The 26756-nt window shown below is 40.4% G+C and overlaps 7 protein-coding genes across 14 annotated transcripts; 2 read left to right on the forward strand and 5 right to left on the reverse strand.

Annotated features, from left to right (window-relative positions):
- Positions 1-75: 75 nt before the first annotated feature.
- On the reverse strand, positions 76-10612 carry LOC110863456 (phenolphthiocerol synthesis polyketide synthase type I Pks15/1-like). The gene is made up of 13 exons (XM_022112773.2): positions 10558-10612; positions 10344-10473; positions 10099-10243; positions 9866-10028; positions 9688-9796; positions 9537-9615; positions 9395-9472; positions 8387-9322; positions 6474-8303; positions 5118-6395; positions 4202-5035; positions 1892-4126; positions 76-1798 (listed from the first exon to the last, which is right to left on the reverse strand). Exons 1-13 carry the CDS (start codon positions 10565-10567, stop codon positions 206-208), a joined length of 9420 nt encoding a protein of 3139 aa, XP_021968465.1. The 5' UTR covers positions 10568-10612; the 3' UTR covers positions 76-205.
- Positions 10613-11583: 971 nt separating this feature from the next.
- LOC110863466 lies at positions 11584-13833 on the reverse strand. 2 transcript variants are annotated; one of them, XM_035846848.1, is made up of 5 exons: positions 13522-13833; positions 13149-13407; positions 12778-13042; positions 12521-12712; positions 11584-12425 (listed from the first exon to the last, which is right to left on the reverse strand). In XM_035846848.1, the coding sequence occupies exons 1-5, from the start codon at positions 13659-13661 to the stop codon at positions 12244-12246; spliced, it is 1038 nt and encodes a 345-aa protein (XP_035702741.1). In that variant the 5' UTR covers positions 13662-13833; the 3' UTR covers positions 11584-12243. The 2 variants fall into 2 exon arrangements, with proteins under 2 accessions (XP_035702741.1, XP_021968478.1); XM_022112786.2 differs by having other exon boundaries at positions 12778-13057.
- A 437-nt stretch (positions 13834-14270) lies between these two features.
- On the reverse strand, positions 14271-16035 carry LOC118433899. Its single transcript, XM_035846370.1, has 3 exons — positions 15359-16035; positions 14992-15290; positions 14271-14918 (listed from the first exon to the last, which is right to left on the reverse strand). The coding sequence occupies exons 1-3, from the start codon at positions 15946-15948 to the stop codon at positions 14746-14748; spliced, it is 1062 nt and encodes a 353-aa protein (XP_035702263.1). The 5' UTR covers positions 15949-16035; the 3' UTR covers positions 14271-14745.
- LOC118436625 lies at positions 16003-16675 on the reverse strand. The gene is made up of 2 exons (XM_035855087.1): positions 16414-16675; positions 16003-16221 (listed from the first exon to the last, which is right to left on the reverse strand). Exons 1-2 carry the CDS (start codon positions 16669-16671, stop codon positions 16003-16005), a joined length of 477 nt encoding a protein of 158 aa, XP_035710980.1. The 5' UTR covers positions 16672-16675.
- Positions 16676-16883: 208 nt separating this feature from the next.
- On the reverse strand, positions 16884-19287 carry LOC110863293 (phospholipid scramblase 1). 6 transcript variants are annotated; one of them, XM_022112568.2, is made up of 6 exons: positions 19083-19287; positions 18840-19001; positions 18556-18763; positions 18254-18471; positions 17839-18165; positions 16884-17768 (listed from the first exon to the last, which is right to left on the reverse strand). In XM_022112568.2, the coding sequence occupies exons 3-6, from the start codon at positions 18731-18733 to the stop codon at positions 17736-17738; spliced, it is 756 nt and encodes a 251-aa protein (XP_021968260.1). In that variant the 5' UTR covers positions 18734-18763; positions 18840-19001; positions 19083-19287; the 3' UTR covers positions 16884-17735. The 6 variants fall into 6 exon arrangements, with proteins under 6 accessions (XP_021968260.1, XP_021968254.1, XP_021968256.1 ...); XM_022112562.2 differs by having other exon boundaries at positions 19080-19287; XM_022112564.2 differs by having other exon boundaries at positions 18840-19018; positions 19080-19287.
- A 1484-nt stretch (positions 19288-20771) lies between these two features.
- Positions 20772-23153, forward strand: LOC118439518. The gene is made up of 5 exons (XM_035860903.1): positions 20772-21883; positions 21988-22052; positions 22142-22539; positions 22636-22713; positions 22830-23153. Exons 1-5 carry the CDS (start codon positions 21081-21083, stop codon positions 23142-23144), a joined length of 1659 nt encoding a protein of 552 aa, XP_035716796.1. The 5' UTR covers positions 20772-21080; the 3' UTR covers positions 23145-23153.
- Positions 23154-24262: 1109 nt separating this feature from the next.
- On the forward strand, positions 24263-26094 carry LOC110863474. Of its 2 annotated transcripts, XM_022112797.2 has the most exons (8): positions 24263-24368; positions 24441-24572; positions 24634-24807; positions 24879-25101; positions 25182-25199; positions 25260-25418; positions 25485-25575; positions 25638-26094. In XM_022112797.2, the coding sequence occupies exons 1-8, from the start codon at positions 24320-24322 to the stop codon at positions 25827-25829; spliced, it is 1038 nt and encodes a 345-aa protein (XP_021968489.1). In that variant the 5' UTR covers positions 24263-24319; the 3' UTR covers positions 25830-26094. The 2 variants fall into 2 exon arrangements, with proteins under 2 accessions (XP_021968489.1, XP_035716801.1); XM_035860908.1 differs by having other exon boundaries at positions 25260-25575.
- The last annotated feature ends 662 nt before the right edge of the window (positions 26095-26756 follow it).

Genomic DNA, 26756 nt, shown 5'->3' on the forward strand with positions numbered 1-26756 from the left:
GTTTACATATGTACCATGATGTCTGAAGTGTCATGAAATTGCAATTTTGGCGACTCTCCAGTAGCAATTATTGAGTCAATTTAATTGTTTATTTTATATTTTATTTATTCCTTGAATTAAAATAATGACATTTTTGCAAACCAATTTGATGTCCCGAATATATATGCTCACCAGTATAATTTCATAGATTTAATTTATTTTCAGTTTAATTGACTTGTTTGAGTGCATACTCCATATCCCGTTGTAGCGTGATCATTGGATCTTCAACAATTTGTTTCAAATTCGGAAGATACTTCTCGACCTTGTTGCTATGATAGTAAGAAGTCTTATTAGCCCTCCATCCGTCCAACATTTTCATTTCACTCTTCAGTTTTGGATATCTTTGGGGGTCAGTGTAGAAATGCTTTAATGCGCCGAGGAGACAGGTCTTATCCTCCTTCATGTGTTTCGCCCATTGGTCGTAATCAACCTGCTTTATCGGATGCCCCAACTTTGCTCCGAGCCTGACCAGCTCCACTTCCGAAGGGACGGAAGGATTCACAATGTTGTACACGTCGGATGGAGCTTTATCCGAGAAAAATACAGCCAACGAGATCGCAGCGCAATGATCCACGGGAAGAAGTGGGATGGGAATGTCGTCCTTTGGCATGAGGCCGGATTTGAAGTAGTACAAATATTTCATGAAAAAATTGTTCTTCAAGACTTCCTGTTGTCCTGATGTCGAACAACCGCACACGAGTGGGAACCTGAACACCTTGACGGGTAGTTTTATCTCACGAAGCACTCCTTCGATTACCTTCTCACCCACGAATTTTGACACAATATACCCGAAATTGGGTGCATTGTCAAATTCCTGATTAGGGGTCCATCCCTCCTGCAATATGTCTGATCCGGACGCACTTTTAGCCGAGTTCATCACGGTGGCCAAGGAGGAAGCATGGAAAATGTATTTTGACTTTGTTGTAGTTGCGAAAGTAACCACTTCTCGCACTCCGAGGACGTTGACTTGACGAAGTGAATTTGTCTCAGTTTCACCTCGGCGAGGATAAGATTCAACGTGAGATGTGGCAGCAGCAATGTTGAATACGGCGTCGACTGAGGACGCAAGGGATGAATATGCTGAATTGGAGAGGCCGAAACTGCTTCGAGATAGAGTCCCAGCAATAATGGTGACTTTCGACATGTCGATTTTATCCAAAACTTGCAAATGAGAGAGATGTTTAACGGCGCGTTGTGTAGCGGCGTCGTCATTTTCGGCTTGAACGAGACATGTGACTCGAGTAATTGTTGGGCGTTGTGTTAACTGTTGCAGAACGTACGGACCAAGATTCCCTGTTATTCCGGTCAAAAGGCAAGTCTGGATTTGCGAGGCAGGTTTATCCGGTGTTGTGTTTGGTGGCGTTGGTGTGCCCGTAATGGCAGTGACCGCTAAATCAACCTCTTCCTTTACAACGGTAGCAAAAGACTCGTTAGATTTGTCGATAGTGGTTTGACTTCCCTGTTTCCCTTTAGTGAGCTCCACAATTGTTGCTGTTAATTCGTCCAGATTGGCGCAGGATGATAATGTACTTGGAACGGTGACGGTTGGACCAACCAAAAACTGGAGAGAATTGCGCAGTTCGATATTCATAAGGGAATCGAGGCCAAGTTCTTGGTCGTTGGCGATATCCTCGGGCGGTTGGTCCAAGAGGGAGGCAAGGACGCATCGAATTTGATTGGAAACAACCAATGAGACCGCGTCGTCAGTAGGCGCCTCGGACATTTCTCGCCAAAATGTGTCGGGACCACCTTTCTCAATCTGAATTTTTATAAAATACATATGAATAAGTGGATAATATTCTCAAAAATGGTGTATTGGATAGAAATTATAAGATATAAATAAAAAGCGTACCTTTTTGGATGGTCCCGCTGCTTTTGTGGCATCGTAAAGAGGTTTAAAGTACGCCTCCGTCCATGGAAATAGACTTTTCCACACGGCATGATTTCCATCTAGTGCAATCACGTGGGGTAAATGTGTCGTCATCACGGTTTGAAGAGAAGCTAAACAAGCGGACGTGGGCATAGGCGTGTATCCGTGAATCTTATGGCCTACAACCACACCGGCTTCACCCCACTGTCCCCAATTTATGGAGGTCGCAGGAAGTCCTGAATTATGTCGGAATGCGGCCAAAGCATCTTCGAAGGAATTAGCGGCAGCATGATTGCTCTGTCCTGGTGTTCCCACCACGGCAGCGAAGGACGAAAATAGAACAAAATGCTCCAGTGGCAGATTCCTCGTTAGCAGGTGAAGATTCCAAGAACCATCCACTTTAGATTGAAGAACTACATTGTACTTTCCTTCAGTTTGTTCCAAGATCGGGCCGTCGCTAAGTGCACCTGCGAGATTCATGACTCCTCGAAGAATGGGTAGGTTTGGTCGAGCCGCTAGTTTCTGGAGAAGACTGGATACTTCCTGGTAGCTGGAAACATCTAGTTTTTCAGAAAATACATTAGCTCCTTGAGTAGAGTTAAGCTTCTCCATGGTCATCGTAGCCTCTTGAGACGGTGCACTCCTGCTCGTCAGAACAATATGCTTGGCACCGTGGGAAACCATCCACTCCGCCACCTTGAGACCGATGCCTCCCAAACCTCCAGCCAATAAGTACAAGCTTCTCTCGTTAAATAATGGCGATTCCTTTGCTCCATCGGTGATAGGGAAGCTGCACACAATTTTCCCAACGTGTTTTGCCTTCTGCAGGAAAGTTAGCGCATCTCGAACATATTCCGCTTGAAAATGCGTAATTGGCATCGGTTTAACATTTTTGTTTGAAATCGTCTTATTCAACTCGGCAAGAATAGTTCCCCAAATCTCGGACAAATAGGCCGACTCACTGAGATCCAGTTTGAAGTAGGTCACATCAGGTCTCAACTCCTTTACTTCTTCATTCGTCCAGACATTCATAACACTGAGTTCTACAAATTTGGCAGATTTTCTACAAACAGCAAGTGACGCCTCCTTGAAACCAGGTCCCGTCACGGAGTTGAGGACAATATCGATTATTGGGGAACCTTTGCCGAGAGCTAGAATTTTTTGTTCGAACGAGGTGTCTCGAGAATTGAAAATGTGATCTGATGGGATCCCAATATTCTTAAGATAAGCGCGCTTTCTACGACTTCCAGCAGTTGCATAAACGTTGGCTCCCTTTTCATTGGCAAGAGCAATTGCTCGAAGGCCGACAGCTCCAGTGGCAGTGTGGATGAGAACGTTGTCGCCCTTTTTCATTCCAGCGAGCATCACGAGGCCGTAGTACGCAGAGGAGAAAGCGACCGGATAAGTGACGGCTTCCTCAAATGTCACGTGATCTGGAATATGCAGCAGTTCGTCTTCTCGCATCGTCGCAATGCTTGGGAAAGGTGTTTGTGAACTCCTCGCTCCAAACACGGCGTCACCGACTTTCACTTTTGTAACCGCGTTTCCAACTTTTGTTACCACACCGGCAACATCGCTTCCAAGAGCGACCGATTTTTGATCGAATGCTCGGAAAACTAGGAACACATCTCTGAAGTTGAGACCAATGGCACGTATCTTGACTTCGACCTCGTCACCTTGAAGGGCTGCGGGATTGAAAGATTTGAATTTGAGATCGGAAATTGAATTGGTTTTTGGCATGTCGAGACAGAACGCGGTTTGTTTTGGAAGTGAAAGTTTGGAGAAAGTGTGGCCTTTTCTCAGTTGCCGAAGTCGGCCGTAGTGTAGCAGGTTGCCTCGGACTGCGACAAGTGCTTCTTTTCCTGATCCTTTGATGGGTGACCAAATTTGTGAAGTTAGAATGTCAGCTGTGTTGCTTATGCTGTTCATCGCGTCACCATCCAAGTCGATGACTTTGGCAGAAAAGTGTGGATATTCGGTGAGAAATGATCTCGTGATTCCTGAAAGTGTGGCAGCAGCTGGGAATACTGGCGTTTGGTCAGTGACGTGAAACAAGCCACGGGTGATCACGGCAAGTTTTGGGGCGTCGTGAGGAAACTTTGACGCCAGTTGTTGAATCGTGAAGAGATAGGATCGCCAAATATCGGCAATGTCAAGGCGGTCGAGCAAGCCCCACATGTAAATCACGCCCTCCAGCTTGTTCGCTTGAGTAAATACCTGCAATTAATGAAATAAAGAACGTAATGACTAAACGTCACGTATAAAATTATCCGCATTTATATGATGAAGCACCTTCTTAATGTCTTCTCTGTCCCCGGGTTTAATTTGGATTGAAGTAGCGTCCACATCGGCATAACTTGATCCACTCAGAACTGTAATGGGAGTTCTTCCCTGGAATTTTAACCTGTTTGAAATATCCTTCGCCAATTCTGACCCATCCGAGAATACAATCCATTTCGATATCTGAGATGTTTCTACGATTCGACTCTCCTCGTTTGCCTCTGCACAGATGACTCCCAATCCCCCATTGTACACTGCAGTTGATGTAACAACCCGGAAGTTGGTTTTATCCAGCGTTTTATGCCACGTGTTTTCCGTAACGGTGCAATGATTTGGTCGAAGATCGATATCCTTGTAACGCCAATAACCATCCAAGTGACCCACCGTGATGTCGTAATGTCTTTGAGGCGTGAACGTTTCAGCGAGGACGAGCAAACCCCACTTCCTGAGAAGTTGTCTCGTGTGCGTCATAGTTTGTGTGAGGTCAACCGTGGCGTGAAGTACGTTGGATGCTACCACGAGATGGTAATAGTTTGGAGGGAAGCCTTGCGCTTCTGGGGGCTCTTCAACGTTAAAGGTTTTAAAAATGAGGGACTCCTTCCAGCGAGCAAACTTTGCGTCCGCTTTGAGAAAGTAGGCGGAAGAGATATCCGTGTAGGTGTAGGTGAAAGGAATTTCAAATTTCGTCAGTAGAGGGAGCACAACGGATGTCGCACTTCCGGTACCAGCACCGATTTCTAAAATGTGGATTTCTTTCTGATGCGATGAATCCCATGCGGATGAGGCCTTTTCAAACAGCGCGGTGAACGTGGCATGAAGCGTGGCGTTAATTTGTTTCGAGGATTCCTACAACATAGATTTATTTGTAAACTTTAAATCATTCTAATCAAGAATACATTTAAATATATAAAAAAATATAAGAAATTACAGCTTCCACGTAAAACGTTTCGGCAGAAGTATTGGATCCCGCCGCGGGAAAGAGAAGCTCCAAAGCGTTGACTTTCCCTTTTAGAATGGGAACTAAATTTGCCAAGTACAGATCGCTCAATTCCCATTCTTTCAAGAGGTTGTGGCTTGTTTTTCGGCAAGAGTCGATATCCTTGAGCAGTGATTCTACAGAAGGTAGGGCTTTCAGAATTTTGAAAAAATTTCCATGGGCTTGAAGATATCCTTCTTCCGTTAGAATTTCCATCAAGCGATGAACAATTTTGTGCGATGGTGATGCCGTAATCAGGCCAAATTGCTGGATGACAATATCTGCGTCAATGGTAGCTCCAACCTTTAAAGAATCCCACCCTAATCCCTTCAGGGATGACATGATTCCTTTTCCAATTCCTTGATTCAAGGCTAAAATTTCTGCCGTGTCAGTCACCCGTTCAGGTCGAATGATGTCGTCCTGCTTCACCAGTGATGAGAATTGCTTCAAGGATGACGCCGTTGTGGGGGCAGAAATCCATTGTTCTTCAAACAGAGGTGTGGTTTTCACTTCAGATCCACCATCAAGCGCTTTTTGAATGTTTTCAAACGTTGAACGCATCGTTTCCATGCCTCGCATGACAGCTACCACGCCGAGTTTAGAGTCCAGAAGGTAAACCACGCTAGGGGTAATGTGAACATATTTCAAGGGTCCCTCCGGACTTGAGAGGATTTCGAAGTGAGCAATGGCAGAAGGCAGATGAAGAGAGTTGAAGTCGTCGGTGCATGTAACGACAAAGGATTGCATTACGGCATCAATGACGATCGGATGACAAATGTGACCGTCCTTATCCGATACTGGCACTTCGATTTCAATCAGAAATTCTCCATTAGCCCCTTCTGAGACTTTTTGAATGGTTTGAAATTGAGTGTCAAAGTTATAGCCCAAGGTCTTGAGGCGATCGTACAACGTGGTCTTATTGTCTCTCGCCTGTATGTTGTCGAAAATGGAAGATGATGACTGTTTCGGTACGGCAGGTGGCAGCTCTGCACTTAATTCGGCTTCAGCATGGCAGACCCAAGCGGCCATGTTGGAAGGACGACAGAATATTTGCGCTTTCCCAGTTTCTCGGCATATGATGGTGTGCGTCTCCTGGGCACCTTCTTCACTTAGGACAAGCGGTGCTCGGAACCGGATGTTACGCACGACAGCCGGAAATCCCAGTTTGGTTGCGGCCTCGAAGAACATTTCGACGTATGCGGCTCCCGGGTAGACGGCATGTTCACCAACCTAACAAGTTCATAATTTTCAAAAAAATCATTACAATTTTCCAAACAAATTCATCGCATCGCATCTTGTTTAAAATACCTTGTGATCCGCAACGTATGGCACTGTCTTAAGACTGAGGGAATTGATGTAAATGACTGTGTCCAAAGGTGTCTGAATGTTCCAGCCAATCAAAGGAAATTCCTTCTTGCCCCCTCTCGCCGACGTGTTTGAGGATCCTTCATCTTCAACATTGAACCAATACTTTTTCCGTTGGAATGGATAATGCGGCAGTGCAACTTTCTCTCCGGGTAGAAAACTATGAAAATCTGTCCAGTTCACGTCCACTCCCAGCGTGTATAAAGTAGCTAAAGAAGTTGTCAAAGTGTCCCAAGGTGGAGATGTTCGATTGATGGATGGAAGACATTTCGGTTTTGGGGTTTGGGCAACGTTTGTTTGCAGAAGTGGGATTAGAATCGGATGTGCACCCACGTCAATGAAAACATCTCCACATTCTGCAAACGGTGAGCAGCATTTCTTAAATTGCACCGAGTTTCGGGTTTGATTAACCCAATAGGAAGCACCAAAGTCGGTGTGCTCCTGCCCGGTCGAGGAAGAAATAAAAGTGCACGTTGGTTTCGAGTACGTTACGGTGTCAGCAATCGCTTTGAACTTGGCTAGAATTGGTTCCAAGCATCGAGAATGGAAAGCCACGGTGGAATTAAGCTTGATGGCAGTGATGTTCAAGGCTTTCACGTGGGTAATGAAGTCATTGATATCCTTGTCGCTTCCCGACACGACGGTTTGTGTGTTTGAGTTAACAGCTGCAATGTCCAGTTGGTGTCCTGAAGAGGACTGAAAGCTCTTAAGGAGGTCCACTGTCGTATTTTCGTCCTTTCCAACAACGGCCATGCCACCCTGCGGCAAAGAATCGACTAAACGGCATCGATTTACTACCAATTTTAGAGAATCTTCTAAAGTCATGACTCCAGCAATGACGGCAGCGACAAATTCCCCTAAACTGTGTCCCACCACAACGTCCGGTTTGACACCCCATGCCGCCCAGAGTTGACACATTGCGTATTCAAAGACGAATATGGCGACTTGAGAAACGATGGCAGGGTCTAAGTTTGGTGTTGTCCAGATTGCAGATTTCAGATCAAAATTATGCTCTTGTTTTAGAACTTTAGTACAGTGATCAAAATGATGGCGGAAAATAGGTGATAATTTGCATAATTCTTGACCCATCCCGGCGTACTGGGTGCCTTGACCTGGGAACATGAAACCTATTCTTGTAACCTTGTTAGAATTCCAATTTATTGGCGACTCCAGGTAAGATTTTTTTGTGATAGCGGCAGAAATTGAGCCAGCGTCCGGAACAATCAAGGCCACTCGGTGCTTGTAGTGTGATCTTCCAATGTTGAGCGTGTACGCGACGTCGTCCAAAGTCAGAGACGGATTGGAATGAAGAGTAGCTTCGAGACGTTCGAGGCATGTATTGAGAGCTTCTTTCGTTTTCGCAGAAAGAGTAACAATATTTTTGGACGGGCTCGAGAAACTGAAAATACTTCGTTTCGGTGGGATTGCTGGTGGTTCCTCCAAAATCATATGGGTGTCGCCTCCAGAAATGCCAAAGTTTGAAATTCCCGCGATTCGTTTCCGGTTTGAAGATTTTTTCCATGGGGTCGGTTTAAGCGGGACAGTGGCTGGGATGCGGGTAAAGTCAATGTTTGGATTAAAAGTGGTCACATTCCGGTGGGGTGGAAGCATCTCATGCTTGAAGGCCAGAAGGGTTTTGATGATGGACGCCATTCCTGCGGCTGCCTCTGCATGTCCGATATTAGTTTTCACTGCCCCAATTAAAAGCGGGTTCTGCCGAGGTTGTGCGTACGCTTTGGTGATGGCGTTAACCTCAATAGGATCTCCTACGACCTGAAATGTGTGTAATAAGAAAATTCATTTATGCATAATAATATTGTCTCAAATGCGAGCAAACAATTTTTTGTGAGTTTTACCGTTCCAGTCCCATGAGCCTCAACATAGTCAACTTCGGCCGGGGCAACGTGCGCCTCTTCAAGTGCGAGTGACATGGCTAAAGCTTCAGTATCGACTGTTGGGGTGCCCATGCTGGAACTGGTTCCTTCTTGTGTCATGCCCATGCCCCGAATGAGACCATAAACGCGATCCCCTGACCTCACTGCGTCCGACAAGCGTTTGAGTACCAAACTGGCCACGCCCTCCGCTCTAGCAAACCCGTTTGCTGTGGAGTCAAAGGTTTTACAGCGGAAATCTGGTGAAACTACGGCCTTCATGTCCTCATGCTTAAACGGATGCAATATCAAGTTGACGGCAGAGGCAATGCAAATCTCTGCTTCCCCCGATCGTAAAGCATTTGTTGCCTCTCTGATAGCAGCGAAGGATGCCGAACATCCAGACTCCGTAGCAATATTTGGGCCAGTTACGCCGAGTACGTGCGACAAGCGGGCAGATGTTGAAGAGTACGCGTTGCCCATGTACGTCCTGAAGAATTCAGTTCCCTTGAAGCCACTTTCAATCATGAGTTCTTTATAATCGTCCTTCCAGCTTCCGGTAAAAACTCCGATTCGGCGGTTGTGCAATTCGTTCACGCTGATCCCTGCATCTTCCAACGCCTCATGTGCCACTTCCAAGAGGAGTCGTTGTTGAGGATCTGTATATTTTAATTCCATGGGATTAAATCCAAAAAACGATGCATCAACTTCGTCAATGGGGCATTTTAAGAATCCACATTGCATTTCCGGATCTTCAACGTTGCATCCTTGCTCAACGGTCCATCGGTTGGTGGGACATTTCTTGATGCCGTTCCCCCCTTCAATCAAAAGTTCCCAGAATTCATCCATCGAGTTTGCCTCAGGGAAACGACATGATATCCCGACAACTGCAACCGGTTCAGGACCTTGTGCTCGCGCTCTCTGTTGTTTATGTACATACAAGATGTTTACATATTTGCAATTTAAGGTTACATAAATAAATAAGTAATTTACCGGAGTTTCGTGAGCGTTGCTGGATGCGAAGGTATGCTTAACATTGTCCTCCAAAATTTTTCGGTATTGCAGAATGTCCTAAAATTTGAACTTGGAAATTGGAAAATACAATTAAATACTCCGAAAATATGGAGAGACGAACCTTGATAATACTGTTGTCTTCTGAAGCTTTCATGATGTCAGAGTCACGGATGATGGCAATGGAAGGAAGGCTTATTTCTCTTTGAGGTAAAATGAGCTTCAAAATCTATTCCCAATATTTATCAGCATGCTGAAGGTTTGTAGAAACTCACCCAATTGATTTTGACTCTTTTTCACCTAGCTCGAATCCATATTTTGCATCTAATTCTGAACAGTTTGGTAATTTGCTCAAATATTGACTAAACCATTGACTCGCGTCGCCTGTGACATAATTTTTATTATCCACTGACTCATCCTCAGTATCACATTAATTAATTAAGATGTAATTACCGGATTTAAAGGAACTTTTCAGATCGGTGGTGAGACGTTGGTAGAATTGAAATGAAGGCTCCAAAACCAGTATTGAGCTTTCATTTCCAGCAGAGTTGTTCTTCGAGAGGACAACTCGGCCAGATTTTGTCTCGGTGTACAAATTGTCAACATTTTGAAGGACCTATTTTAAACCCGAGATTTTTTGACTAATCACATTTCTGGATGGCAAAACGATATCTTAGAAAACTTACGACACAGCTAGCATCCAGAAAAATGAGTTTTGAAAACCCAGGTAAACTCCAGCACTGAATCCGAGCCGCGACATCGGGCGAGATAGCTAATTCCGTTAGAGAGTGTAGTTGGATAACATCATCAGCGTAATGACTTATGCGACCTCTATAAATATTTATGCATATGTATGAATTTTATTACCCAAAATGCTTGCCAAAGTTTAATCGATACGCAATGAACGCACAATTGTCACTAAATTTCTTACATGTTTTCTGGAGAGATGGATTTCCCCAAAATCACCACGATTTTCTCCGATGTATGACACGCTCTCAATGAGTTGAGCAGTACCAAGGCCTTCGGGACCGCCTCATTGTCGACCACAAATGTGACCCAACCTGTGAATCGTGGTAATTACGCATTAGTAAAAGTACACGAGTAACTTGAAATGTAATATTTTTCCAGGAAAACTGAAAGCTTACCGAAAAGCATGATGAAATTATTTGTTCCAGTTCTTTACTGATAAAGGACCAATTGCGAAAGAAGGAATATGATTCTGTAGCAAAAAGGTATATATATAGATTTTTGTTTCTTGAACAATCTTATTCCCGATGTGAGGCCGAGATCATTCAATTTATTTAATACCTATGAAACTGCCTTCAGGGAAAATTACCGACTGCAATTTACTTGTTAAATCACACATCAACTTTAAACATTATGAGTCCAAGGTTTCCTTGCAACTTACACATTTGAACTTGTTTCCTTTACATGACAGCAGGATTACGTATTCATCGAAATGGAATGGTACCCCACGCTTTTTTTGGATCATGCACGTTCGCGAAGCATTGAAACTGGGTGGTGATGCTAAATTTAATACTCATTGCAAGCTATTTGTTGGTCAATAAGGAAAGCTATATTTTCTGAACATATTTCCCCATTTTTCGCTACTGTTTGTGACGTGGATTTATACGAGATATTACAAATTAATGGAACAAATAGAACATGGTCTGATCGCGTAGACGGTTTATCCTATAATTAAATTTTAAATCTGCAATAATCCGAGTAGAATATCGATGCGTGAGTTATGTGATTCATTAATCATGCAAAAGTTGAAATGTTTGTCCTTTATGGCGAGGCGACAGCATTCGAGTGATTATTTGCGGACCTTGTTTAGCTGGACAAATCAAATGTTGAGATGCACGCCTGATGAAATTTATCATGAGCTAAGTAAATGTTGAAAAGCATAAAAACTAAAGATTTAGTATTTCTTGAGGGACGATAAAAACCGTATGTTATTTAAATTTGCAACTAGTAAATCTTTTTACTGTGTGCATAAAATGACGAGGTGAGAATTAAGTATGTATGTAAAAACTTGGAAAATATATAAAGTAAAATAATATGTAAGTATGATCAAAACAATTTCATTCATGTTCGAAATTAAGATTTAAGATTTATGCATTAATATTACGAATGATAAACTCATTGTTAAGATCATGGTATAATTTGAATTATTTAAATATACAGAACATGCGCAGTTTCTTTATTACACACATATTTTCACCAAGCTTCACATGAGTTTGGCGTAATTTAGTAGTGCATATGATGGTCTATGACGTTATCATATTTTCTATCCAACTTCTAAGTACTTACACTACACAATTTGCGTGGGGCCAACTGTATTACATACATAAACCGTTATTTTTACAATACTCATTTGTTATTACTGATGTATTATTGGATTAGATAATTTGCTTTCCCACAATATTTGGGATTGCGGTGATCAGTAAATTTTCTACATACATTTGCGAATGTCCGCTGGAGTAAAAATTTATCCTGCGCATCCTGACGTGAATAAATAAATCCATATTACTACAAAATTTTGTACGTAGGAGGGGCTCTTTAGGATGGCTGGGTTCGGCCCTTTCCTTGTGTAATCTGATATAATCAGCTCGTCTTACTTAATTAAGTATCACGTAATTAAGTCATTTACTTAATTAAGACATGTCTACGGAATGAGGAAAGTGGAACTGTGCGATAGCAGTCGAATAACATAGATATTTTGCTTAATTGTAAGAGTTTCTCCTTAATTTGCAAACTGTGCAATTAATTAATTGTGCACACAACAGCACTTGAATTACTTTATAATGATAAACCATACCATGTTCTATCTAATTCATAGAAAAACGATTTCGTTTCTGCCTAAGATATTTGACGGAATCATGCAAAATTGTAAGGAATGTAAAATAACCGATTTCCAGCGTAGTCTGCCCTGCCAATATATCTTGCAACCTGGATGCATAAGTATTGTCGTTTGTCTTTCCAACAAAGGTGATCCTACTTTGGTTCACATCTGAAATAAAGTTTTGTTTTAGATCTTTAGACTTCTAACACATACGTATGTAAATAAATGCATGCATATTTGCATACTAAAATTGGTAAGCCTACCTGCACTCTCAGGATCGAAATGATAATCTGCATCCTTCGGATCATAACCAAATCCAAGTAAATTTCGTAAGTAATTAGTACATCCGGAGTCGCTCAGGTGAATAAATATTGCTGGGAAAGTTTCGCCAGACTTGGGTGCTTCCACTTTACCAATGCATCTCACTGGTATGGCGCAGGTAACTGGTATACTACCTGAATAAAGTGATTTATTTATTTAGAATTAGTTTGAGGCATAGGAGGTTTTCTATAATTCGTACATAGTTTGGAGTGTGGTATGACAAATGAGATCACATTTGTCGAAAAAGTCGCCACAGGTTGCAATCGGTCCCTTTGATTGTAAGTGTTGCGAGCAAAGTAATATGTTCCAATTTGGATGGCTTGTAAGTTTATGGTCGATGAGGACATGGGGTGATCAGTCTCCGTTCTCAGAGGGGGTCGAGGTCGTGGTACCACAGCAACAGCATTTGTCTCAGTAGGTTGATACGCCGCAGTTGTAGAGGGATTGACCGAGATTACACGGTTCTGCAAATTTCGAACCTAGGAAATGACTCATAATTGTGTAATGCAATGTACTTATATTAAAAATAATTGTTATGCTAATAGCTAGATATTGAACAGAAGCACTTACCAACTCACTAGACTGAGTTTGCAGAGGTGGGTTTGAGTGTGGTGCTGATGTAAAATTACCAATGGTATTGGTATTAATGTCCAATGAGATTCCCTCAGGATACATTGTTGAAATGTCATGATTTTCAACCCGGACGATTGGTATTGGAGAATTGTAGTAGTTGTCAAGTTCGAATAACGCATCCCAGAGAGATTGTTCCCTGTATTCAGGAGGAACTACGGACTCGTCGTAATTGTTTTGAGCTCGATCATGGCCATTTCTATTGGTATTCAACATAATACTGATACATGAATAAATATCTCAGAGATGAACATTGATTAATCAATGAATATAAAAATATGCGAATAATAATGCTTTTACTACAAATACAAACCTGGTGTTTCCTGTTGTACGGTTAATCGTCTTGTAAGCCTGTGGGTTTTTGTCTCCATTTTCAGAGATTCGTTCAACATTTGTATTATTAAATTCTTGTACGAATGTGCTGGGAATATCGAACACTGGATCTATTTCCATATTACTTCATGTATGAAATTGTTGTCATAAATAATTACTTCAATGTAACACTATCTATATTCGATTTATTTATCGTTTCGCTTAATTCAGGACCTGATCGATGACTTTAGTAATAAAATCTCGTGTTTAGTTTAGGCTAGTGTTGAAGTGCACACAAATATGTACCATCTGGCCTTAGAAAATCCTTACCCTTATTCCATACAGATGCAAATAAGGACCCTTTATACATACCCCTATTCCAGCATGGGTGCGTACATGTGTACATACTTATATACATACATATGTATGTACATATATATGTACATACATAATATTGTATCATACATACATACATACCTACATACCTACATACATATTGCAATAGAACTCATTTACTCATATACTGAAGTCAGTCACTTAAATGCAAATCAGTGGAATATACATACGTATCTAGTAGCCAAATGATTATAATTATTATAAGTTTATGTAGATCAAAAAATTGTCACATGACTCAATTTTATTTAATTCAATTACTTGTCTAAATTATAGCTATTTATTAGTGCATGAAATTCAAAATTGAGACCCATTGACCTGACGCCCATTAAGTAATTTCGTTTAATTCATCCCTCCCATTTTTTTCAATTAAATAGGGCGTCAAAAACTGGGTGTTCCGATTATGTACAACCGTTTAAACACCGGTTTTCGATTTGTTGCTCTGATGAATGACACGCGAGATGAGCGAGATTGGTCTGCCCGGAAAAACCCATTGGACTCTTTGTCTCGCTCGCGTCGCGAGATTCCCGGTAGAAGTAGAATACAGATCCTCCAAAATAACTATTGCCCATTTGACGACTTGGTGGCAATTAGTTTGTTGACGACATTACATTACGGAGTATTTCATTAAGTCGCAATTTCTAAAGATACGGGGGTCGAATTTAGGAAAGCCAGTATTAAAGTTTAATATTTATTCCTATCTCAAAAAATCCAAAAAATTCAAACTTCTCTATAATAATTTTTGTCATACGCATATCACCATTTATTACTTGGTTACTAGTTTCTGCAGCTGAATGCAATACATACAACCCATTACACATTGAATACTATTTTAATCAAGCTTAGGTTTCATCCGTTCCAAAGCGAGTTCGTACATGTTGTTAAGTTCTTGATGAATGCAATCGGCCAAGTGATACACATGCTCCCTTCTGGGAAAAAATATTTTCTCCGCAGTTACAGATATTCGAAGGTGCCCATTGCTGCTACAACTGCCCCACGCCAATGCTAACGTGGTGTATGTAAAATAATTTTCAGAAAATAACAATACACAAGTTTATAAAAATATATTTCCACTCACTCGCAATATTTTCCCGATGTATAGGCATAAAATGGTACACGTCCTCCACCGTTTGCCCAAAGACTTGTGGCACATTTTTAGCCGTTGCTGTGATCGAGCTAATTAACGTCATCCCGCAAAAACTTAGAATGTCGTCGATTCGAGAAAAGACGGGAAATAGTTCAATCAGGCGAAGAATCAGAGTACCGAATTCGGAGGCGGTCGAAACTTTCCAGGACTCGAGGAGGGTATGCATGTCTTTTAGGGTGGATATCGTGTCCCTCCCATTGCCGATTGGGAGATCCAGAATCATGGGACGCCTACATGATGATGATACGTAAATCTACATATATTGCTACAATTATTTAAGACATTTACTAAATATTACCAATGATTACATAACGTCCCATCAGGATGGTTCGATTTGGCCATGGCCAACAGTGTGGTCACAATATCCGGCAAGTCAGCATCCTCCCAACCTTGTCCTCTCGCAAATTCCCTGAGTCCACCCACAACGGCTGACACGACGACCCCATAAAACGACGTGTTGAACGCTTTTCTTGCCACCGTGACCTTTTCCAAGGGAAATTGCGGCGTGATGGCACAATTCCAATACCCCGTCACCTCTTCGGCCACCCCGACGACGAGTGGACCTCGGCGAAAAATGTTGTTTTGTGGGAGTGAGTTCCACACCCGGACGTAAACAGTGAGCCCTTCCGTGAGGAGTCTTTTCGAATGGGCGAGCCAGTTGAGGAGGGAGAATTTAACTGGAGTGGTTTTATCCTGGGGGACGTCGGGAGGCAAAGAGTCGAACCCAGCGAGGCGGAAGAACAGTTTCATCATGGAATATCCGTCCGCCATGGCGTGCGAGAAACGGATAATTAGCAAGGAACCCGGCCCATCTAGATAATTGGGGGCGACGATGAAGTCAAGCCAGGGTTGGCAGGGGAGGACACGGTGACGGAGTAAGTGTTCCATGAGACGGTTGACATCCTGAGGAGTTGAGAGTTTCCAGTCTTGAAGAAAAGTGACCTAACGAATAAATATTGTCTTGTGTATAGCCAAACTAAGCAATAAATCTTGATAAGTACGTAAGTAGATTACCTGATTTTCTATGTCAAAATTGTCGACCTCCTTGTTCACCCAGTACCCCATCCATTCCTTCGGATAAGTCCCCAGTTTCCAGAAGCATCTTTTTCCATCCTTGTCCCGAGTGTCGTAAACTCGTCTGAGGTCAGCCACGACTCTGTCCTGCGTAGACAAAAACATGTATTCAATCTTCATAGAACTAGTTGTGTTTGATGACAAACCACATTTGATTATTTTGTGTGATTGTGTCGGTCACACCATTCGTTGATTCATGAGTATCTCAATTATATGAACGAAAAGAACAACAAGAGTAGGAAAAAAATTTTAGATGCATAAAAAACAAGTCTGACAAACCTTCGTAGGAGTGCCGGATAACACTTGGATCATCAGAATGACAGAGTGAGGTTGGTGTGGCGTGTCCGTGATGAACATGAGGTCTAGGCCGGACACGGGGTGGAGAAATTCCCCCCTCCATGCCCCCCATTTGAGCACGAACCACCTCCAAACCCACCCAAGCAGGAGGAGGACAATAATCCCCGGAGAAAAGAGTATGAGGCCTGCTTGAATCAAGGCCACTTGGACTTTTACCTTCTTGTCCAGTGTCGTCATCATGCGTTTTTCCCCTTGAAACTTAACAGCTTTCTGAAAGTATCTCCACAAAAATCGACCTCGATCGTAAATTTAACTTGAAATAAGGAAAGTGATAAAAGTATTTTGTAATCATAATCAAATACAAACAGCAGGGCATTTTTAAATAAGGAAAGTCAGTTTATATGCTAATTTCTTATCCTTCAAATGGGTGCAAATAAATACAATTAAACGTGGTCTTGGTCGGATCACCCGTCATCATATTTAATGAAAATTTAGTTAAATTCATGTTTTCCAATTACATTTACAAATAACTTTCATTACGTTTGATAAATAAATAAAATATATAGTTTGTTGTTGCATTAATTGAGTGGGCACATACAAATTTTTTGGACATGTGCATATATACGTACATACACTACATATTACTTTTATTAGGTTATGGTAAAATGATAACTCTCTCACACATCAGGGTGGTGATGTTTAGCTAATTACAAGAAATTTCGTAGAGTTACAATGAAAATTAGCATCTAAACCGTCATGCAAGTAAAATTTGTATATGTAGTATGTCCGCTGTGTTGCCATGTATACGGATATGCTTACTGTTAACAATAATGTAGGACATATATATATATTGAAGAGTTTGTATGATTATATTATACGAACATGTCGAATAAATATTTGTATTGTATTGTTGTATATTATAAAATTGACGTCAAAAAAGCTAACTCCAAAGGAGTCGTACATTTGAATCCCTAACCTCTAAACCCCTAACCTTATGCAAATGTCGTAGTATACATACACATGCACAAAGTTACTGTGTGCTGTACATTGAATAAGCGTCATTTAATATCTATCTATGTAGTAATATGTATTGTGCACAAGTCAATTAATTCATATAAATCTATCCAAACTTTAAAATTATAATTCAATCATAAATTTAATATCATTCACAAGAAAATTCATAAATAAATATGAAGTATCTTAAAATGTAACAACCGACCGACTTCAGATTGGGCGAATCAAAGTTTTATGCAGAAGTATAGTTTGCAAAAGTCATCACAGATTGTTGTCACCAGATGATTCTCTTAATTTTCCGTATGTTCAAAGAACATGAAATCCTAAACACAAAATTGTATAATAGTTAATTGTTATTATTTAATTATCAAAATTTAACAAATGATAACTTACAATGAGGAACAAGGCTCCAAGCATAACAGCTTTCATCTTGACGTCTAAATCCATGGGGAAAGTGATCCCAAAGTTGTCAGCATCGGTAAAGGCTTCCTTCAATAGACCACTCCACTTCTTCGAGATCCTTCCAACCTCAATATCCCCAGAAACAGACAAGATTTTGAAGTCAACATCTGCACAGCAAGCGCATGTGCAGCAAGGTCCCTCTATTTTGAGGACGACTTCGCCGTTTCCATTCTTCACTAAATATTTGGGAATCCAAAATGTCCAAACTTGCTCAATCGTGCCCAATAGTTCACCATTTCCGGCGAAAATTTGGATGGACTAGGGTCATAATTTTTAAAGATAATAGTATTTAAAAAGTGAAAGCTATGCCAAATTATGTATACATAATCGCATAAAAGCAACTCACTTGCAGGCAGCAGGGGAAGCAACAACTTCCACATGCCAAAGGACGGGTAAGATGAATCACTTCCTGTCCGCTGAAGTCCTTGATAAGCAAGTCAAAAGGACGAATATTTCCGCAACATTGGCGCGTGCAGAAATCCGTGCTCTCCTTCGCCGTGAACATATCCCGACCGGCGGCATCCTTCACAATGTACTTGTTATTTGTCTCGCAACCCAGAATTACTACAAAAAATATGAAATGCCACTTTATTTATCAGTGATATATAAATTACCACAACAATTCTATGAAATTGAAATTGAGCTCACCTTCCAGTGCCTCAATCTTCTGTTTGACAAATATTTGGTCAAGATGTGCCAAATACTCGAGCCCATATGGAACATTCAGTGGTACAGCAGAAAATTGTTGGGCAGTAGGTTGCATTTGGATGGGCATTTGCATATGCATCTGCTGGTTGTAGTAGGGGTCATGTTGTACCTTTGACATTTCGAGTCTGCTTTGCTGTAAATTTATAATCTGCACTTAAAGTTACAAGTAATTAGTTTACACTTGTACGATAATGATTTAAACATACAAATACTTAAATGCTTACCTTGTTAAAATTGTCACAGTCAATTAATTGAACGAAATCTGTGAGCTCAGATGGCGAGGAGTTGGGTTGCAAATTCAGTGCTTGATGCTGCTCTCGTTGGTCCGAAGAGGAGATTTTTTTTATGAAGTCGGAGATTGTGGCTGGGCTCGTGGGATAGCTTAACTATTGGTATAACGTTTCTATAATCAGTCAACGTTACTATATTGGTAAGTCAGTAATAAAATGAACAAATAAACTCACTACAGTTACAGTTGACAGAAAAGAGATTATTGCTTGAAAATGATGAGGTTTTATCTCAACTGATATTTCCACAGTTTGTCAGCCTGGCTTAAAATCCTGTAATATTTAACGCATATTTAACTCACTAAGCCTTGAATATTACGACGGGATCTGCCCCACTAATACAATAATTGACATTCTCTCTTAGTGCTCTGAGGTTTGTGTAGCCAGTTTGCAACTGCATTGTTCGTTGACAGGGGTGGAAGCATCAAATATTTTAAATGAAATCTAACTAAAATATGCTAAATAAATTGATTTGAATGACAATATGCATTTATACGTACATGCACGTATTAAAGACAGTGTTATGCATATTGGTTTGATGTGGCACTTGTTTATGCAGCCAGAACATTAAAACTCACCATTAGTAGTGATTGGTATATATATGTACATATGTATGTACATTATGTTCTAGTACTTAGTTGAGGAGCTTGAGATCCAGAGTGTTTGCGTTTCTTTCAGTGGATTTCACGTCTTTTCATAATATTAATGCGTCACATTCTTGGAAGTGTTTTCATTCAAGAGTCGATTATGGGACTAATGTAAAACATAAAACAGTTATTAAAGGCACAAATGGCTACAAGTGACAAGTAGAAGTATCAAAGTGCAAATGTCTCGAACAAGGGCAGGTGCATTCCGTATCTGCTACTTTTTTTATACCGTGTCGATTCCATTTTTTCAAAAGTATGTGTTATGCATTTTAACAAAGTTACAAAAAATGTCCACTTGCCCCTTCTGATATTTACACGACTTCCATCAGCCATTAAAACAGTTCCAACTTGACCCCCTTTGCATATTTACGTAATACGCTATTCTATTCATATAATAATATGAATAGTATGAATCATACATACTACTGGATATTATTGAGGGATGATGAGTGACTCAAACAACAGGCGTACATAAGTTTGAGCCATCATTTTCGTAAGTAAATGACAAATCAATAAGAACCAATTTGTTCAATGCAATGCCATCGATGTGGAGGAAAAAATATGATTAGGAAAATGCATTATAATAATTTCAATAAGATTGATATAAACACATACCTATGCAGATTATGGTACCCAACAATGCGAATATATGTACTACATACTGTGGATGAAGTTCTAACCCTGCAGACTTATTACACCGCTTTGTAGCATTAATTTCACGACGTCACCGGTCAAAAAAATTTTTTCCTCCAAACTGGTCCAAAATAAAAGTGTAGCATGGGAATAGTATAGAAAAATTATTTTTAGCGTTCTATGACCCCTGGGTCATGAATTAAGGGCCCCTGAAGGGTCAAATAGCGTTCCCTGATAACCCCATGCAAATGGGGTATCAAATTAATCCCCTGGACCAGGGGAACCAGAAAAATATTTTTATAAATTTTTATGACCCTTGAGTCGTGAACTAGGAGCCCTTGAAGGGTTAAATATCATTCCCTCACAACTAAAGGCAAGTGGGGTATCAAATTAATCCCCTGGACAAGGGGAACCCAAAAAATATTTTTCTGGATTTTTTTGACCCTCAGGTCAAGAGTTAAGGGCCCCCGAAGGGTCAAAATAGTAACCATGGTAACCCCATGCAAGTGGGGTATCAAATTAATCCCCTGGCAAAGGGCAAGCATAAAAATATTTTCCTGAATTTTTTTGACCTATAGGTCAAGAGTTAAGGGTCCCTGAAGGGTCAACATAGTAACCATGGTAACCAGGCTTCATATCCTGTCTCAGGCAGCATACTTATGTTTGTATAAACTGGTCCCTTTCTCATATACATATCTTTATGCACCATCTTGTTTGGGGAAGGATTGGGTTAATGGTTGGGGTGATGAATATCCCCTAAAAACTGATGCATTATAAATATATGAGGTGATGGGAGACCCCTTATCCTTGCTGGCTTCTCCAGTCGACATTTTGAAATTTAAGTTTTGGAGTTTGTACTTACTGGTATCCGCTCAATTATTAATTTTTAAAATTGAAGATGACGTTGCATAACTTAATTTATGGAACACTGTATGTGTTATATATAGTTCATTGTGTTTGTGGTAAAAGTTGCGCGAATGTCGATAAAATAGAAATAGATAAACAGGTTAAAGTTGTGTGTGATGAGACGGATAACCTGGGTGGATTGGTTATCTGGTTCAAGGAGACATTACCATCCAATTGCAGTGGATTTCTGATATGTAATCAAACGATGTGTATGGAAATTAATGAAACTGTTATGTTCTTCAGTGACACTATCAAAATTGAAGAAGTAGAGTATGAAAATAAAAAGATACGGATATGGGGAAGTGAAAGCTATGTAACTTTTTATTTTAAAAGTTTCGTGGATGCCAGCCGTTATCTACTAAATAACATCACAATTTCAAACGCCAACCACACATTTCCATCCAATAAACTATCCGACTTAACTCAGGAAAAAATTAGTGACACTTATTGTAATATAGCGGCTGAAACGAAGAAGTGTACCACCAAGCAAGCAGTAACTAAAGCTATTCAAGGCACTACTCCTCTTCCTTCTGCATGCACAGTTCTAATTCTGTGCAACCAAATATCATGCATCAGGTTCAACTACACAAGTCTCCTGCATTCAGCCTTCTTTGCCAGAAAGCACACGTTTATTCCTACCAACGAAGGTAAATTGCCATCTTGCTTTCATCTTCGTCAAGATGCATTTTTCCATCCTGGATCTCTCCGACGCCCACGTGGTATTATACTTTCCTTGGAGAAAGCTAAAGTTAAAAAGGCGCCAAGCGGATTACCTTTCAATCTCCCTGGATATAGGTAATTGGTTATTTTGGATGAGTTTTTTTATTTTTGAAGTTGCGATTGGAATCTTTATGAAATGATTCTTTATTAACATAATTTTATTATTGGTATTAATTAAGATATTGCGGGCCTGCCACCGATATTGAGAAGCAGGATGATCTCGGTGGCCCAATAAATGCTGTTGGTAATTGTTGCCCAATTTATGCTCATACACTAACCAAGTCAAATTTGTGAAAATTAATTTTATAATTTTTGTGTTGATATTATTCACAGATGCAGCATGCCGCAAACATGACGTCGATTATTTGCTAGGGGTTCTACCATCAGAGGCAGACGAGGCACTTCTAACTACTGTGCAATTACATCGAAAAGATCTGTTCCCACTTTTTGCGGCCGCAATGAGTGCCAAAAAATATTTCGAAAGTCAAATTGGAGGGTCCTATACATCCTTCTTATATTTCTACCCAGCAGGATTTTATCCCAGTTTAACTTTGCATTTTGCACATGAAACGGTGTACGATAAAACTTCAGTAGGAACACTAACAACTGCTCGTGCCATCTGGGAAGGCCAAGCTCAGGAGTCAAAGTGGATAAGTATTCTGCAAAATATTTGGCTAGGGAGCTGCTACACGGTGGATCCAGAAACTAATGTAAATCCACCGCATATCGATGTAAGATTATATTTTTGCACTATTAATGCTAGCTCAGATTCATCGATTTATTGTCTGAGAGCACAGACGCATTTCATACAAGTTTATCACTTTTAGCAAAAACAGTCTGACATGAATTCCCTCGTCATGCCATGCTCAAATGTGGATGAAATGGACACCAATGCAGACGCACTTGTGAGAAATATTGCAACATATTTATAAATAGCAGCGACCGCGGATGTTGTGGGGGACATCGTGAAATTGTTATTGTAGTAACAAGCTCATGTACGTTTTTGTTCTGATCAATACAGGAGGATGGTGATGGAGATGATGAACGTGGGCACTGTGGACAACGTGAAGAGTTAGGGGAAGGGTCAGCTCCTGGCGGTGAATCACCAATGGACACTTCAAATACAGAGTATGCATCCAAGAGTACAGAAGGTGAAGATACATGTGTGGGAACAGACATTTACCCAACGGCCCCTTACAAAGGGGGATGTAGGATGATTTTGAACGAATTTGCAACCAAGAATGATGATAACCAGATTTCGTTTATTGAACATGTTCATGCCCAAAAGGCGCTCGTCCTCCAAAAACTAATTCACTTAACGGATTCGTTGAAATAATCCTTGTGGGCGGGATGACTATCCACCAAGTAATGTACGCATCTTTCCAGAACAAGATCTTCTCAATCATACAAGAGAAACAAACTACGCAACGCAAAATAAAAAAATTTCTACTTTGTCCTCGGATCGAAACAAGTTGCACCAGATATGTTGTTTTCTGACAGCCAGATTACTAGTGACCATCTCGAAGGAATCTTACCTGCCGAGTCATTGACGTACTGCATAATTTTACTTCACTTCGGACACAATCAAGGGCAATTTCATCAAGCAGTTCAATCTTTTTCACTAATCCAAAATGTTCCACCCGGCAGTGACACGGTAGGCTATCTCCCAACCCCCATAAACGACGAAAAGATGAACCTTATAAACGAGTTCATTCAAGATGTCCTAATTGTTGGTCCTCCTTGTCCGGATTCTGAGTGTGGATATTTCTATTCCCTTCTCAGAGCTAAAGAACAGGTATTGGGGGAAGGTGAAATGCGAATTCCTTTATCTGATGTTCCTAGACGGAATGATGGAACCAAACCTTACCTTAGTCTTTCGAGGTGCAGTCCTACGAGTTTTCCTATGCAACAATTAGCCTTTGAAATTGAGAAAGCAACACCGAAAGCGAAAAACGACTGTAAACAACCAAATACTAAACTCCCATTCCAACTACTTGGTGTTTCACTACAGGCGACAGCTCAAAAGTTAATTGTCAACGCCAAAGTATTCTTTGACAGTAACCAGGTACAGTGTGAAATACTAACAGGAAACTCTGTCACCAAAACTAGCCAGATTCTAGGAATTGGAGAGAGAACAGTTTATCAGACAATGGAGAATTACAAAACGAATAGTATAAAAACACCTGGTAAGAAACGTATTAGACCAACGCCAGTGATGGATCAGTTTGACGACTTCCGAACTGAGCACGTTAAACGAATCATTCATCAATTCTATGCTAATAATCAAGCACCAACAATGCATAACGTATACACAAAACTGATGGAGGAAGTCAAGGAAGAAGAAGATGGTCGGATAGCCCGAGGAGAAACTCTTACAGCGTTCAAATGTTCCAAGTGGACGTTAAGAAAACTCATTAAGCAATTAGGATTTAGATTCAAAACTGTTGATAAGCGAGCAGTTATCCTCATGAGATCAGACATCGTGCAGAAGCGATATGAATATCTGTCGTAATGATTAAAAATCGTCAGTCCGAGAACCCAAAATGTGTTGTCTACACAGGTTTGGCTGATTAAATATCAAAAATGTTTTAATTTAATTTAATATAATTATTAATGCATTATATTTATTCAGATGAAACGTGGGTCGATAGTTATGCTAGAACTGGAAAAGGCTGGGTTATTAAGTCATTTCATGAAGCGGCTTTATACTCCTTCCAAAACCCGAAAATTTCTAGAGGACCACGTATCATTGTGATGCATGCAGGTGCAGTTCAACTATCCACATTAAATAGGAAATTATTTCAAAATAATAATTATCTTCACAGGTGGAGAGGATGGATTCGTACCTGGCGCTATGAAGGTATATCCAGTATCAAAGAAGAAAGTCCTGATGGATTACCACGCAAACGTTAACGGTGTCGCTTACATGGCTTGGTGGAAGGATCTTAATCAAAAGATAAAAGATAATTATGGTCCATGCATAATTGTTATTGATAACGGTAATATCATCCAATAATTTGTATTTGTAAATTCCATTTTAATTTAAATTTCATTTATTTAAATTTGTCAGCTCCGTATCACAGCACCAAGGAAGCTCCAAAATCTACATCCCGAAAACAAGAGCTATACGACTGGCTGAATGATAATTTAGAGGGCCCTGAAAAGCTGAAACTAAAACCTGTAAAGCAAATGAGACGACCTGAATTATGGAAAATGGTTCAAGACCTTAAAAACGGAAATGAATATTACATTGTGGATAAGGAGGCATTGAAATATGGAAACACTGTTGTCCGGTAAAGTTATTTTCTATTCATGGGTAATTTACTAATAATTTGTAATATTTATTTAAACACTGTATTTACGTATTTTCCAGATTACCCCCATATAACTGGTAAGAACTGGTAATCATAGGTAACGGTAATAAGAATATTCATGTAATAACTATTTTTAGCGACTTGAACCCAATTGAGTACGTGTGGAAAGACATCAAGCACGCAGTTAGGGCTGCAAACACACAGGGGACCGCTGAGTTTGCACAAGCTGAGGCTGAGAGAATTATGACAACATACACAAAGGAACAATGGCAGAAACACATCAAACATGTGCACCGGTTCGTAAAACCAAGATTCGCTATTATGGGAATAATTCGCAATTTCTACATTATTATTGTAAATAGATTGGAGGACGAGTATTGGAAAAATGATGGACATTTTGATGACTTCCTTGATGACTTCCAAACACGTGTAGCTTCAGCCAACCCCATTCGAGTGAGTTCTTGGTGACAGTAAACTATTAGTAAAAAAATACATAACTTATACATAATATACAGATTACAGCAGCAGATGATGTGTCTGACGACGAAGATGAGGACCCTGACGATGTTGACGAAGTAGTTGATAGATTCCGAATGCAAATACACAATGATATTGAATACTCACAGGCTGGGGAAGAAGAAGACTTGCCTGAAGAAGAATGTGCAACTTCTAGGAGGAGATTAACCTTCCCACCAGAATCAACCTAGATTTTAACTTCAATGGATTCAATACATAATAAATATTATAAATAGTGAATCCGATTTGTACATAGTGTTAAGAATTATTATTCATTAAATTTGTACGAAATTTTCAAAAATATGCCTACCCCTCTCTACTTAACATTCTTGCAAAACTGAAAACTTTAAAATAATGTCCCGTTTAGTAAAATACAATAAGTTATTATTTGACCCTTCAGGGGCCCTTAACTCTTGACCTATACGTCACAAAAACCAAAAAATATTTTTCTGATTCCCCTGGTCCAGGGGATTAATTTGATACCCCATTCACCTTAGTTACCATGGTTACTATGTTGACCCTTCAGGGACCCTTAACTGTTGCCCGATAGGTCAAAAAAATTCAGGAAAATATTTTTATGCTTGCCCTTTGCCAGGGGATTAATTTGATACCCCACTTGCATGGGGTTACCATGGTTACTATTTTGACCCTTCGGGGGCCCTTAACTCTTGACCTGAGGGTCAAAAAAATCCAGAAAAATATTTTTTGGGTTCCCCTTGTCCAGGGGATTAATTTGATACCCCACTTGCCTTTAGTTGTGAGGGAATGATATTTAACCCTTCAAGGGCTCCTAGTTCACGACTCAAGGGTCATAAAAATTTATAAAAATATTTTTCTGGTTCCCCTGGTCCAGGGGATTAATTTGATACCCCATTTGCATGGGGTTATCAGGGAACGCTATTTGACCCTTCAGGGGCCCTTAATTCATGACCCAGGGGTCATAGAACGCTAAAAATAATTTTTCTATACTATTCCCATGCTAGACTTTTATTTTGGACCAGTTTGGAGGAAAAAATTTTTTTGACCGGTGACGTCGTGAAATTAATGCTACAAAGCGGTGTAATAAGTCTGCAGGGTTAGAACTTCATCCACAGTATTCAGGGTTTGACAAAAGCATT

Source organism: Folsomia candida, unplaced genomic scaffold (genome assembly GCF_002217175.1).
Source record: "Folsomia candida strain VU population unplaced genomic scaffold, ASM221717v1 Fcan01_Sc001, whole genome shotgun sequence".
Taxonomy (NCBI): Eukaryota; Metazoa; Arthropoda; class Collembola; order Entomobryomorpha; family Isotomidae; genus Folsomia; species Folsomia candida.